The following is a 16,043-nucleotide window of genomic DNA, read 5'->3' on the forward strand; positions in this document are numbered from 1 at the left end:
GGCAGCACAGTTGTTATGCTCTGCATCAAAACCCTTTACCAAGAGAGCGTTTGCACGCTGGCTCTCTCTCAGCGCTGAGAGCACATTCATCATTAGTCCATTCATTTTGAATAGCTGTCCTCACTGCTCGCCAGGAAAACAATTGAACGATTGTACGCACTCTGTCAAAGGCGCGCAGGCCTTGACTGGAGGTGTTCACTTTATTATTTGCTTGGTTTTGTAGATTATTTGTCATCTGTATCCACGGTTGTAATCCACTTCCCCTACAGCTGATCCGTCATCTACCAAACGTAGAGACCATAATGGACGGGAATATGTTTTTTTTTTCTTACATCATTGTGCTCTCAGCATGTTTTCAGGTTTCATTTCCCTAGTTCTGACAACATTACCCATGCCCTGTTTTCTGCTCGATGTTGGTGTTTGGTTGTGTTTTTTGGGCGGACAGCGGTCATAAACATTGATGCTATTTCATGTTTCTTTCTGGCCCTTTAAAGCTGTGCTCATTGCAGTATTCTTCAAAGGTCTGCCTGAGGGTTTGAGTAAGGGTTGGTTTGCTGAGGATTGGTCAATCTAAGGTTACTGTAGCACGTCAGATCAAAGCACCTTTCTGAACAATGCCAGAAACCCTTTGAAATTATGAAACTAAATTGAAAAGTGCAGGCCTCTTGCCTCTATGGGTCCCTTTATTTTCTCTGCTTATTCATATGGGCTGATAAATCAAGACTCATGTAACCATCTAACTCTTACCCTGTCTCTAGGTCTCTACTTAAGTCATTCCTCATGTTCTGCTCCTCCCTTTCACTTGTCCGACCACATGCATGTTTCATCTCACTGTAGGAGCGTGTGGTTATAGTCACATGGCAGAGTTGGCAGTGGTTGCGCTGGTGTAGTTGCACGTTCCCATGTAGGTGCACCGGCATAATTTGCATAGTTGCAGATCAATAGCACATTTTAAATTCTGTGTCAGTTAGTACACAACCAGCTTCTTAAAGCATTATGCAAATAGGCAGTGAAAGAGGATAAAGGTGATTTTTTCATTATTATTATTTACTGGAATCCCAGCACAATCAATTTGCATTTAAATTGAAAATGCCAACAACCTTTGCTTTTCCGTTCCAACTGTTTGGATAAACAGATTGAAGTGAGCATTTCATTGCTGTCCGTGTGTCTCTGCTCCACTTAAATTACTGTCAATTTGTCGCTAATGGAGTCACTGAGACCGCATTAACATGACGATCAAAAAAAATGGTGGCGTTTATTTCTGGAGTTCTGGCTACTGATTGGATAAAGTGTTGAAGTGGGACAGTGGAAGCGTTTCTCCTCGGTTTGCCGCAAAACCCCCTGACGCAGAGAGAGCCACACATCACACGATCCGACAACTGCAGATCAGCGATCGCTGTCAGAAAAAGTGAAGCTGAACTTTAACATTTCCCTGACAGCAGCTGTAAGTGGCGCTTGACCACTCCTACTGACTCGTACGATGTACCGATGCACGCGCTGTGTGCTCCTGTCGGATACAAAATAAAACGACAGACTGAAAGATAAAGTGCCATTTTCATGTTTGTCAGAGGATTATTTTGAGATGGCAAGCTTTTAGAGCATCAAACGTAAAAGCCTTCATTAATTGGATCAGCAGCATGTTGAATTTCAGCTGGCAACAGTCTACGGTCTAAATAAAAAATGATGCAGTGTTACTTAGATTAAGTGGTATATTGATTGCTGACTTTCACAAAAAAAAAGCATCCCTCCTTGGTTATGTAGCTGCAGTAAGAGCAAGGCTGCTTCAAGGCTGTCTTTTGACATCGTGTACTCTGCCTCGTTACGGAGCTCCTCCACCCAGACATCTTCCCACTTCAAGCTAACCATCGCACAATCACTATATCCCTTTCTCTGCAGCCCTTCACTCCTCCTCATCCACCTCCTCCACCTCCTCCTCCATCATCAGTCTGCAGCCACCCACCAGCCTCTGCCTCGCTGTGTGTCCTCTTTCCCTTGGTGCACAGCACACTGATGCTCAAGTTCTCTGATTAAACCTTTAAGTGATGCTCGGCTCATCACAGCATTGCTCAGGCTCACTGCTCACAAATGAAGGCCGGAGCATAAAGCTATGCTAAAGAAATTATGTCTTCAACTCAGTATTGTGAAGAAATAAATGACATTTTCATTCATCTCGCCGCATCCAAAATACATAGATTAGATCATCTTGGAGCGGTTGAATGGAGTGTTACTTATGGAGTGTTACGAATAGCCTGTTGAGGGGAAGTCAGAATATTTCCATGCCAGATAAGGCATCATTTAATCGATTTAATTGACAGCACCTTAATCCTCAGAGCCGTGTTCCCAGTGTGTTTACAGTATGTGAGCCTTGGGAGAGGAAGTGGATAATAGTCTCGGACAAAACAACGCAGGAGATAACTAATAAGACTTGTCTAAATAACTCAATCAACAGGAATATAAACCATAATTATTGGTACGTTTTCTGAAGGCAAAACACGGCGTCTGATTGTTGGATGCTGATGAGCGGAGGCAGCACAGCTCACAGTCGATGGCAGGTGCTCGCTGCAATTTACCCTTTTTTTAGCCACATCACTTGGGGCGCAGTGCAAACGCATGCTGATGCTCCAGCTGCAATCACATTAGTAATCAGAGAGGATTCAATGCAAATGTTCCTATACTTACATATATAAGACAACATGTGAATGGACTTTTTATTTTCAACAGGCTAATGGCCAGAGTTCATGATTCAGTAGTATTATAATCTTCTAATTATTAGATGTACAAACATCAGCTTTCCATTTTGTTTTCCCACTTTCTGTATAGTTTTTTTCTTTCATCCATCCTTCTTTTATCTCTTTATCCTCCTCATGAGGGTCACGGGGGAGCGCTGTGCCAACCTCGGCTGACAAAGGGCGTTAGGTGAGGTCACACCCTGGACAGATCTCCAGTCCATCACAGAGCCACATACATAGAGACAAAAAAAAAAACCACCCACTTTCACACCTATGGTCAATTTAGAGTGTCTAATTTCCCTAATCCCCATATTGCATGTTTTTGGACTGTGGGAGGAAGCCGGAGAACCCGGAGAAAACCGACGCACACATGGAGAGAACATGCAAAATACTGAGCTGTAATGTCTGTGTTTCTCCCACAGGGATCAGTGGCGTTTCACCTCACACGCTCTCTCTCTCCACACACAAACACACTTGTTATGAAGGGCTTTGATGTTTCTCTTGTTTTTAACAGCCGAGTGACATTAATATGTCATGTGTTTGTCTCTGGTTCCCCTGCAGGTTCACGTGGGCACCTCCCATCAGGAGCAAAGGGTGGTCGGATACCTCACGTGTACTCATCTTCATGCCATAGAAGGTACAGTGACACGTTCTGCTTTTCACCCTCGCTCTATAGCAAGCCAAAAAGCTACGACTGTGTGCTTCTTTGTGTGTGTGTGTGTGTGTGTTTAGATAGAGCTAGCTAGATAAATGGGTGAATCAAAACCACTGCATGCATCTTCCTGCTGTTCCCATGGTGACTGGTTCAAGCTGTTTCAGGCGTCACGGCCCTATTTAAAGCCCCCGGTCGATGCCTTCCTCATTTTTTACCAAAGACACGTCTCCCCTCCTTTCCCCCTGCTATTCTGAGCTGCTCCTACGTTTCTCACATGTCTAAATATAGCAGTGTAGGGCTAAAAATACATCACACATCAGGCCTTGGGGGTTGTGAATGGTGGGGGTGGAGGAGTAGGGGGCAAGGAGACCTGATTCTTCTCCTCAGAGGACGGAGCTGTATACGGGAAACCTTTATAGTCCACGTAGGAGATCTATGATGCAAGAAGATGTAATTAACAGCATACACTTCTTAAGGTATATTCAACATATCAAAATCAGCCATTCACAGCACTTTAAAGTGAGCAACGGAGGGAGAAGAAACCTCCAGAGCCAGGGCATAGCACGTAGCACCAAATGTGCCATAAAGCCATGTGTAACTTTTGCATGCCTGCAGAAAGGTCATAAACTCCACTAAAAGCTCATATGATCACCAAACACAGTGAAAACACATAACACCCTTAAAAAAGGTTTAAACATTGATGAATGTCACCGGAGAATCAGCCTGATCGTGTAAACATCAGGAACGTGACAACCTAGATTTATTCTAGTCTATCTAGAGGAATGCTTACATGTTTGATGGTATCTCACAAGCATTACCTTTATTTTTATACCAAGATAATTCACGTAGAGCTGTATTTTGGGCTGAACGCGGCATGTTTGTTGGTGTGAGCTGGTGATTCAGAAACTGATCTAATAGGATACTGATGCACAACGGTCTCTAGGTTTTTACAGAGAATGGTCTGGAAAAGTGAGCAGCAATTCTCTGGGCAAACATGCCTTGTTGATGCCGGAGGTACAGAGAGTGAGAGGAGGATGATCAGATTGGTTTGAGGTGATAAAAAGGCAACAGTATAAGCTCAAATCACTTCTTGTTACAACCAAGGATTGCAAGACAACATGACCTCATAGAAAACTGTATTACACTCTTAGAAATAAGGGTTCCAAAAGTAATAATAATAATAATAATGCATTATATTTAAGGCGCCTTTCAAGACACTCAAGGTCGCCGTACAAAAAAAAACAAAAAAAACAAAAACAAAAAAAAAACAAGGTAATAGCAACGGGTAGGGGGTTAAAGAGTCAGACGGAGTAGGCCTGTTTAAAAAGGTGGGTTTTCAGGTGGGATTTGAAGATGGCAAATGAAACAATGTTCCTGATGCCAGTGTTCTTCTACAAGGGCTGAGGTTCTACCAAAGCAGTCTCAGACCTTAAATTTTCCCCCGACACACAACGCCAATAAATGTCAAACAAAAGGTTGATCTATTCAGGTTCCATCTCAACCTTTTAGCTTAACGTTTGGCAACACATTAATCCCACTCAAGCAGCCTTTTGCTCCACTGATCAACAGTATTGCAGACATATTTTCTACTCTTGATTTCAATAGCAATGAAATATTAAAGGTGTTTTAACTCATCATCTTCCTCAGAGTGCCTCAGATGTTCTCAACTTGTCGAAGCTAAATCATCGCTTTGCCCCGCTTTGCCCACAGCCAATAACCAAACTGCTCATCAGAGGCAGCAGCGTCTAGTAAGAAGTGAAGAAGTGAGGCTGACGGACTCTTTATTATACCTAAATTATTCAACATATACCTACAGTTTAACGAGAGAAGCTGTGCTGTATTATTGTCTCCTGCTCCCTGTGGTCATCGACTGCCGTGCAGGCAAATTCATTTGTCAACAGGCATGAAATATTTACTGTATGTTATACTACATTCACACAAAAATAGATACACTTTGGTGTTAAAATCCATTTTTTTAAAACCTGAAACAGACTTAAAACTTTTGTGGTTTTGTGTTAGAAGTTTTATGATGTTGAAAGTGATTGCAGGGTAATTGTTATAGAACTGCACCATCCACGTTCTTAATGATCCCTTATAAGCCTTGTTTTCACAGAAAACCGTGTAAACAGTCATTTGCATTACAAAGGAACGGTTTTGAATTCAAAACACAGCAGAGAATAGTATTTTCTGAATTTCTACATAAAAACGGAGGGTGTTATTATGACACAACGGCTGCCACTGTGTATTTAAAACAATCACCAAACATGAACAGCTAGAACACAAAGACAGAAAGTCTGGTTTTTGCCTTTTTTTAAATAACCATGACATTGTTTGGCAAAATCAGCACATAATGGCAACAACTCTTCTACGTTTATGTTCTACTTTGGAATGTAAAATAGTTCATAGTGAAAGTCAGTGAAAACCTCAATTTTGGTGGAAGAAAAGTACTTTTTTTTTAATGGAGGACGACAACTGCAAGAAACTATGTTTTAACAGATTGGACTGTTTTTTAACAATGCCAGACTTATTATTTTGTTTATTTTTTATTACTCCTGATACATCTACACTTGGTTATTTCCCAGTGTTGCTTTTGATCACTTTGAACAACATTAATTTGCTTTTTTTTTGGTGTTAATTTAAGACACTATAAAGACAATTTTAGAAGCTGTTGCATAATAAAAAAAAAAAGTTGCTAGGTTGGCTCCTTTGTCAACATACTTTTTTCCAGAAAAGTGCTATATAAAGCCTATGTATTATTATTATTATCTTCATGTATATTAAGTATATGAGTTTGTATTTTCTTATTTATATTGTAAATAAGTAATCTCTAGAAGTAAATATAAGGTGTTTGTACCATGAGAGTTTTAGTAAATGATTATTATTAGAACACGGCATAATGTGACAGACTGTGTCCTTTAACAGGCTCATATTCAAAACTGCATTTCCATTTCATTTCACATCATCGTTATTCAAACTGACATCCAATCTGGCTCGGGCGAGGAAGTGATTTTGTTTTCTTAGGCCCTGACCAGTCAGCACAGAGTGGCTTTTCCTTTGTGCCTCTGTAATTTCCAACAGCATCATGGAAGCGACACTTGGAGCGGTGTATACTTGACTAACATTTGTCATGTTGAAGCCTGTGGCCGGTGGATTTTTGTGCACAGCTATTTTTTCTGACTCTGAAATCATTCAAGAAGTGCGCTGGAGGGAAAGGTTTAATATATTGAAAGTATGTGGCAAATATATAACGTATAAAGAGTCAACACAGTATAAGAGTCAGTGAAACTCTACAGAATAACATTGTTCAACCTTTGGGTCAATTAACTATTTACAGTATAAAGTGCTTTTCTAGCACTCACTCAGCCATCAGGTGCAATCTGGTTGTTCAGTGTCTTGTAAAGGACATTTTGACTCAGCAGCAGGGCATCAAACATCAAACCCACACTTTGAGCCACATCCGTATGAGTCCCAGCTTTATGGAAGCAACCAATGAAAATCCTCCGTAAGTGTGACCCAGTTGCAGAAGTTCTGGGTCATTTTTGGTACAGCAATCCCTCGTACTCCCACTTTAATGTACTGATTTCAAATATATTCAAATGTGAATTTTAGTAATCATTAAGCACGTATTAACACCCTTTTCTACCGTGTAATGGTAAATTAAATTGCTCTGTCTCAGATCTACAACTGCCCATCACCCTATACCTGCCGAACACAGAATACCAGGTCCTTTGTGTATAGAGTATTGTATATTGTGTATTATGTCTAGCCTGAACTGACACCTTCCTGCAACATCCGCAGGGCTCCCCGATACCTACAGTAGACAAAGAGGTGTCAAAACACCGCCTTGAATGGCAGACTCTTTGTCTATTGGAGGAATGCAAAAGGGGAGTTGCTCAGGTATAAATGTGGAGGGCTCACTTCGCTCTGGGTCTTTCTCCAGTTAGGATCACTCCTGTGAAGATTGACCTTTTCTTTGCAAACGAGAATAAAAACTTGTCGGCAGAAGTTCTCTATTTCATTCTTCACCAGCAGCAGAGAATTTCCACAACTATTATCTACATATAACTATCTGTTGTGACATGACTAAAAAAAAATAAAGGGCTAGTATGCTACTTATATGCAATGTTAGCAAGCACCTAGTTAATGGTGAATGTGTTCCATAAATCTAAAGTGTTTCCGAATTTTCTGTTCCACTAATTTTGGTCTAAAACCTGGGCCAAAACGGATGTGGAATCACTGCAAAAGGCACATTATTAAAACAATACAATGTTCAAAGCCTGTTCACACTAAGTAAGTTGAATATACATGTTTGACATTACCCATGTAGCTGTAGCCCTATTTAATCTAGACCAAGTGTCTCAAACTTGCGGCCCGCAGGCCAAATGTGGCCCGCCAGTGTATATATCCTGCCGCCCTACACTTATTTTGAAATGATTAACTTCAACATTTAATTATATATAAGTTTGTCTCTTGTTTTAATTACAATTGTCCGCATGTTATATGCTGATTTCATGTTTTAGTTCTGTTTTATATTGTGTCATAAATATGTTTTTTTTGTGAGCCACACAACACTTTTACTTTGAAATGGTATGAAATGTCATCCTCAATATTTGTAATTGCAAAAGCATGATGGATTATCAAGATATAATCTTCATTTCTAATCACTAAACTCCCCGAATTGTTGGACTTTTTTCACTTGACCTGGCCCCTCCTGACCAGACTAGAAGTTCACTGGCGCCCAGGTCATTTTGAGTTCGAGGCCCCTGATCTAGACCATTGAGGACCGCGTTACTTTGGTGTTCTATCGTTTAATTAACTTTTGCGATTTCGTCACAAATGAACGCACAGTTTGCACACGGGAGAGCCAAGATGAGAGATGCCACAGACGCACTCATTATTCACATAGATAACTGTACAGCAAACGCACGCCTCCACAGGGGAACAAAATAAAAAACACAACACATGACATTACGCATCTACTTGCGCCGCAGTTGAGAGCAAATCAAAGCCAAAGCCACCCACTCACCCACCGATATCTTGACACCTCTTTGTTTCTCACACTCTCGACAATTCAGCGGTTATTTCTCTCTCTCTCTCACACACACACACACACACCCACACCACCTCCCTCCAGACACCTCCTCCCTTCGCTCTTCACTTCCAATTTATCTGATTCTTTTCTGGCAGGAGTGGACCGAGGCGAACTTTGCCAAAGGGAGAAAAAAAGTGGACTGAACAATGGACTAAAATATGATCAACATAATAAAGTGGTTAGCACTGTTGCCTTACAGCAAAAAGACCTGGGTTCGCGACCCGGTCCATTCAAAAACATGCAGCGGTTAGTTGGACACATACACTCTTAGAAATAAGGGTTCCAAAAGGGTCCTTCTTCAAGGGCTGAGGTTCTACCTGGAACCATTTGCTTCTGAAAAACCCTTTCTTCAGGGATTCTTGGTAATACTAATGGTTCCAGTAAGAACCATTTTGATCCAGAGAACCCTTTAAAACCCCTTTCCTGAATAAAGGGTGGGTTCTTGGTGGAACCCTCCAAAAGGGTTCCAGGTGGAACCTTTATAAAAAGGGTTCTTCTATGAGGACAAGCCGAAGAACCGTATGTGGTTCTACTTAGCACTTTTATTTCTAAGAGTGTAGGTGTGTGAATTTGAGTACGATTGTCCTGTGGTGGACAAGCGACCTGTCCACGATTATCAGCTGGAATTGGCTGATGTTAAAGAAAGTGAATTTCATTCTATTAATCTTATCCACTCTTTTGTGATTCATGCCATTGACTCCCACTGAGTTTCAATTAAAACTTTAGTTTTTGAGTTATCGTCTTAAATTTAGGTGAGAAGGACAAAAAAATGACTGTGCTAATAGACATAATGTCATTATGCACAAGTTTGGTGCAGTTTGTGCTTGAACAAGTGAAAGAAGATTGTATTATAATGACGCACAGCAGAGTTTATCATAGCTTTTAAATGAAACGGCAGCTGAAGACGAGGAAAGAACAGTTAAAGGTGCATTATGTGATAAATCCAAAGCAAATGGCCATAAACTCCTCCTAATATGTCACAGAGACTCAGGAATAATGTTCATATAACAAACTGAACTCACCAACAACAACAGTACAGACAAAATATTTGCATTAAAAAACATATTTTGCAGACTGCAAATCATGTTTATGTTTTGAAATCATGTTTTGGCGTGTAGCGCCACCTACCGCCGTCTTACCAATCATTGCAGTAAGTAGAGTCTCAGCTGCCGAGCAACCACGGGTTGCCAGTTACGCCTGAGCCAAAATGGCAGAGAAAAGACCTCGGCATTTTGAATTTGAGTGTAGCAACCGTTTTTGGCCACATACTTACATAATGAAAAAGATGACCTATATCTTTATATTTGGAGATTTGGAACTCTGGATAAAATTATTTGAGTTAATATTGAATTGTACCCTGAAATATTATATTATCTTATATCGGATGCTTATTTCACTATTTTTTCTCCATTACTTTGACTCTGACTTTCAGCCAAGCATTTTATATGAATTTGTGTCTCTTTTCCCCCCCTCTCTTTCTCCCTGCCTCCTGCCTCCCTTCCCTTTACTACACGCACACGGTCCATTTATCAGGTGACGCTGCTGTACGATGTGAGCAGCTGGACCTGTTGCTCCGGTGGGGAGCCGAGTTTCGTCAGTCTTCGTCCCAAATGCCTGAAGGCGAGAAGGTGCTGGAGGACCTGGTGGCCTTTGATGTCATCCTGGGAGATCTCAACTTTGATAACTGCTCCTCGGGTATGCAGCCTTCACGGCCAGTCAAAGATATTCTCTTCTATTCTGTTCACGCACGCATCAAACGCATTCACATTTTCATCATCAGTGGTGAAAAGAAATCTCTGCAATGTACAATATAATCCATTAAATCTTGTGTAAGACCACCTGCAGGCTTTCCACAGTGGAAAATAATAAAATATGAATATGTTTACGAAATTTTATGAGTAAAAGCTTGAAATACAGAGCTGGAAATAAATCTATTTATCCATGGTAAATCAATTACTATTTAAATCACCAACTATTCTCATAACTGTGAGTGAGTATCTTTAGTCTGTTGATAAAACAAAAGATTTGAGGTCATCATTTTGAAGTTCATATAATACAGTATATATACAGTATATAGCTTTATGTATATATATATATATATGTATATATGTGTATATACATATATGTATATATATATGTGTATGTATATATACACACATATATATATATATATATATATATGTATATATATACGTATATATATATATATATATATATACATATATATGTATATATATATATATATATATATATATATATATATATATGTATATATATACATATATATATATATATATGTGTGTATATATATATATGTATATATATATGTGTTTGTATTTCCGTTTTCTAACAATCAATGAGCCAAACAACTGATTGATTCATCAGGAAAACAATTCAAATATTAATTAATAGTATAAATTGCTTGTTGCAGCTCTACCCAAAACGAAATACTATCATGTTGCAACTTCAAAGTTAAATCCCACATCACGGTAACATTAATTGCTTATCTCTACTTTAAACATTGCAGAATCTTTGCCACAGTTACATAATCAAAGTCATCAGTTTTCCTCCTATTTATTTCTCTCTCTCTCTCTCTCTCTCTCTCTCTCTCTCTCTCTCTCTCTCTAAACGTGTTTGATGTGAATGTATTCTGTGTTCTGATGCGCTTTTATTTTTTTTTTCCAGAGGACAAACTGGAGCAGCAGCATGCACTTTTTACTCAGTACAAGGATCCGTGTCGCCAGGGGCCAGGGGAGGATAAACTGTGGGCTCTGGGTAATGACACACACACACACACACATATATATATAAGTACATCCATATATGTTCTATAGGGACGCAGTCTGGCATCACACATCGCTGTAGTTCCTCAAGCATAAACATGCGTTCACGCATGAAAATCCTTAAACAAATATGCGTTACTACATTATGACAAGACCGTTAAAGCTCTAGCCTCTGTGTGGCTAAATCAGGATTCACCTTCTGCGTGAATTTACACACAGAGGGTGATGACACACACACACACACACACAGTACAACGTGCCGATACACAACGGGCCTTAGTGATGTAAAGACTGGAGGGTTTTGGTCTGGATTATTTAGGCCACTGGTATTTTAGGCACCAGCGTGGGCAGGAGAGAGTGAAAGGGTTCATTTAGAGGAAGGCTTGTTTATACGGGCAGGGACGTTTTTGCCACCCTGTTAGGTCACTGAAAAGAGGGGAAAGCAGAGAAGGAATAGAACAATAAACAAGTAAAAAGAAAAAAGACGAGGAAGGTGATGTTCAGAAAGGCTTATTCAAAGGAGATAAGGCATAAATGAAACACAATAGCCAGCCAAATAAGATGAGCACCGAGCCAGGCTGCCAGCTCTTCAGATTTACTGACAATGCTGACGATTTTGTGAGAATGTGCTGAGGCCTGCAGCTCTAGGAACATTCCGGCTATACGGGGGGGAACCCTGGCTGCCAAATGCACAGAAAACCTACAGAGTTCATGCTGCTGATTTAAATCACTGGGATTCGTGGCAAAGCAAGAGACCATGTGATAGAAAGTCTCACGGCTGAAGATCAAAAAAAAAATACTAAGTAGTCATCTGTCACGAGGATTGGTAATCAACAAAGACAATCTTTACATTTCTCTTTTTGTGGGCGCATTCAAGTTCTCGTTTGATGGCAAAACGTCGACCACGAACCCCAAAAACCCCCAACGTATACAGTTTACTGTGGTTTGTGCGTGTATTTTTAGGAGACGTGGGGTGGATTGGTGTGAATGAACATTCATCTTCTTCTGCAGAAGTGCTCTACAGCTCGCTGCTGATGTCTGAATTTATGAGGACAGAGAAACTGAGAAACTTTTTTTTTTAACCACTTGAATGAGGCCATCTTGTGTTTATCTACATTTTTTCCCAGATGAGCTGAAGGTAGCACAGCCTGACAGACAGGCACTGAGTGTGAGACTCATCTTAAACTTGCTGATAAAAAAAAAAATAATAATACCATGCTGCACATCACACACCTACTTTGAATAAGAGCTGCCAAATGTCAATTGACTGGAGTCTCTCTGGAGTGCTGCTCTTTCCATGTGGGGCTCTTTAAACACACCGGCCTTACATCCTCGTTGTCAGAAGCATCTCTGAGAGCTCATCTCTCTCTGACTGTTGTACATCAGGGGTCGATGACAGTGAATCGCGGTCTGCAGACTGTAGAGATAAACGTCCGCTGACGCCTCCTTTGTCACTTAAAGAGCCGCTCGAATGTATGTATGTGTATCTGTGAATGAAGAAGTCTGAGGCCAGAGGCCCAGATCACTACCCACCACTTTCACGCTTTACACACAGCTTCTGCTTTTCGTTTTCTTTTCTTTCTTTTTTTTTTTAACTCGCTTTTACTAGATCGTTTCATCACACAACACACAGGTGTAGCATGACGATATACTGGAATTCAGGTTTTGCAGATTCAAAAAGGGAATTTTGACCGTTGAACAGGAAGTGCCTTAAGCGCCATACATTGATCGGTCGCCTCCAAACATCAGAGACCGTCCCCGAACACGTCTACGGACACAAACTTGACCTAACAGGAAGTCGGCCGTTTTAAATTTAGCTGCCGTTTCGCCACAAAGCAGGAAGTGCTCTATAACTTTGCCATTTATTGATCGATCTCCTCGAAATTTGATACGTGACACAAGAAACTGACCCCGAACACGTCTACGGACACAAACTTGACCTAACAGGAAGTTGTGCATTTTAAATTTAGCTGTTTCGCCACAAAACAGGAAGTGCCCTGTGACTTCGCCATACATTGAGCGATCGCCCCCAAACACGTCTACAGACTCTAACAGGAAGTCGGGAGTTTTGAATTTAACTGCGGTCTCGCCACAAAACACGAAGTGCCCTATGACTTCGACATACATTGAGCCTCCAAACTTCATACGTGACACAAGAGACGGACCCAGAACACGTCTACGGACACAAACTTGACCTGACAGGAAGTCGGCTGGTTTAAATTTAGCTGCCGTTTTGCCACAAAAGAGGAAGTGCCTTATAACTTCGCCATACATTGACCGATCGCCTCGAAACCTCATACGTGACACAAGAGACTGACCCTGAACGTGTCTACAGACACAAACTTGACCTAACAGGACATCGTCCATTTTATATTTAGCTGCCATTTCGCTAACAAAACAGGAAGTACCCTATGACTTCGCCATACATTGAGCGATCGCCTCGAAACGTCATACGTGACACAACAGACCGACCCCGAATACATATACGTTACTATTATTAATACTAATCTACTATACTATATTATACTACTATAAAAGTGAAGACTATTGGGTGAGGGAAAATGTGTCAGTCTCTGATCAGAATATTTCCTTTTAATAATAAAAAGCTGACACAGTTTAGAAAATGTGGTGCTTCCCTGAGTCAATATTCATTCAGATATACAGATATATCAAGGGTCGGATCAATTCTGAGAGCCTCATCTCAAAGATTAGAAAAAATGCTCCTGGCAGGTTAAATGCCAGACGTAAATCACTGATTCTTATTATTATTCCACTGTCATCCTGATAAATCATCCACTGAGAGGAAAAAATACACATTGGCAGCAGATACACACTTGAAGCTTTTTTTGAAATTATTATTACTTAAGCTGTGATTAATGTTGACATCAATAACATCAGAAGGCAATAAATAAAATATAGAAAACAGAGCTCAAGGGCTGGACTGTTCATGTAAAGAGTGCATTTTTTCCAATAATATTGCACTTTGAAATGAAAAAAAAAATGTGTGTGATTTCAACACTTTAGGTACTTTACTGGATCCCAGTGGCCTTTATGATGACGAGGTCAGCTCCCCTGAAAGTTTACAAAAGTGAGTATGAAACACATCCTTGTTGTGTTTTCACTCATATTGCGCTGTATTAAATCAGTATCTTTCCAAGGTCTCGGAAGAAAATGGTTGAAGCCACTAGAATGCAACAGTGCAGCAGCTTAAGCATACATATATATATATTTATGGCTTCATTCATTCCCTGCCCTTATGTGTATTATCTGTACTTCTGTCCAAACGTCACTGACTTATCCTCTCACTGCACCATGTGTCCGTCAGAGTGATGGAGAACGAGGAAGGGAGGAAGGAGTACGTGGTGTTTCCTCCCAGTAAGAGCCAATGTCCCGCCAGCAGTCAGAAGGGAAGGAAAATCCCACTCAAGGGCAACGGGCGCCGCATCGATTACCTCCTCTACAGCGACGAGGGCCTGCAGCCGGACTGGAAACTGGTATGGTTTAACTTCAGCAGGGAAAGCTGGCAAAATTGTGTTTATTAGAAAAAAAAAAAAGTGTTTATTATCAACACTTAATGGTAGAAAGACAACTGTATATCCAATTCTTCTGTATGGTAGAGAATATTGATGGTGTCAACAGATGCCAACTTAAATACACTAGAAGTTTGTCCCTTTTTCTAGCACATTTACTGAAAAGACAAAACATTTACTAAAGTATTGAGACACTTTGTGAGGACAACTTTGTTTGGAGGCTCATCGACTGATCAGCTGAAGACACACTTGTCTATCAAAGGTGTCAGAGCACCAACCTGTTAGCATCTCCCTGAACAGCTCGATGCACGGCTGGATGTTTCTGTTCAACCTCAACGCACAGTAACACATTCAGCTTGTTAAAAGGATTAGAATCAAATTAAAAACCCAAAAGGAAAACAATGACATGCAACAACAGCAACTGGGGAGAAAAATATAAGGGGACAATCTTTTCTTTTTCTCGCTCTCACCCTGCCTTCCTCCATGTACCACCGCTATGCTGTGATGCCACCTTGTGTCAGAATGTAGCAACTGTCATTTCATGTCACACTGAGCAGAAATCCTGCTCTTCTTTAGTTTGTACTTTTTAGTTTTCATCATGATTCTTTGTCTTTTGTCAAAAAAAAATTCTAATTAATATTAAACATAATGGGGGCGAAAAATTCCCTTTATCAAATTTGCTCTGATTAATTGATGGGTTCTTCGATGGGTCATGCCCTAATCCTATGCAAAATTTCTATGGACATTCTGTTCAGTGTAACCTCATTTCTGGAAATCCATAACAAACCCTCCTTGGCTGAGACAATTGTGATAGAAATACTAGAATAAGTCACTTAACAATGTTGAATATGTATATAGTAAAGTTGAATACACTAGAAAGAAATATACTAGAAAGATATCTGACCAACTCAGCCACATTATGTCGCACTGCTGCTTTTTTAGAAAAACAAATCCTGTTGGAAACGTGTAAAAAAAGACTAAGAAGCAGTTGTTTGTGCTACAGGCTGTGACAAACCCAGTGATCCAGATGGATCCTGGAATTTAAAGATTTAAAGGCATTTGTAATTGTGTATTGTATGTTTTGGGTAACTTCTACTGCACGTCTGTCCGTCCAGGGAGTAGATCCCTCACCTGTGGTTCTCCTGAAGGATTCTACCTCTTTATTTTTCCCTGTTATAAGGTTTTTTTTTTTCCCTTTCCTTACCCTGGTCGAGGGTCTAAGGAGAGAGGATGTTACCTACCCTGTGAAACCCC

At 40.4% G+C, this 16,043-nt stretch overlaps 1 protein-coding gene across 1 annotated transcript in view; it reads left to right on the top strand.

Annotated features, from left to right (window-relative positions):
- The window catches only part of smpd3 (sphingomyelin phosphodiesterase 3), a gene marked incomplete at both ends in the record, with an annotated part of 29,557 nt that overhangs the window by 12,951 nt on the left and 563 nt on the right, over positions 1-16,043 (top strand). The window contains 5 exons of the mRNA XM_083893185.1: positions 3,291-3,366; positions 10,010-10,171; positions 11,162-11,251; positions 14,284-14,347; positions 14,585-14,753. Of these exons, the coding sequence (XP_083749311.1) occupies positions 3,291-3,366; positions 10,010-10,171; positions 11,162-11,251; positions 14,284-14,347; positions 14,585-14,753 (561 nt within the window). The remainder of the gene's footprint in view (positions 1-3,290; positions 3,367-10,009; positions 10,172-11,161; positions 11,252-14,283; positions 14,348-14,584; positions 14,754-16,043) is intronic.

The sequence above is a fragment of the Microchirus variegatus genome (genome assembly GCF_963457635.1).
Source record: "Microchirus variegatus genome assembly, chromosome: 8".
Lineage (NCBI taxonomy): Eukaryota > Metazoa > Chordata > Actinopteri > Pleuronectiformes > Soleidae > Microchirus > Microchirus variegatus.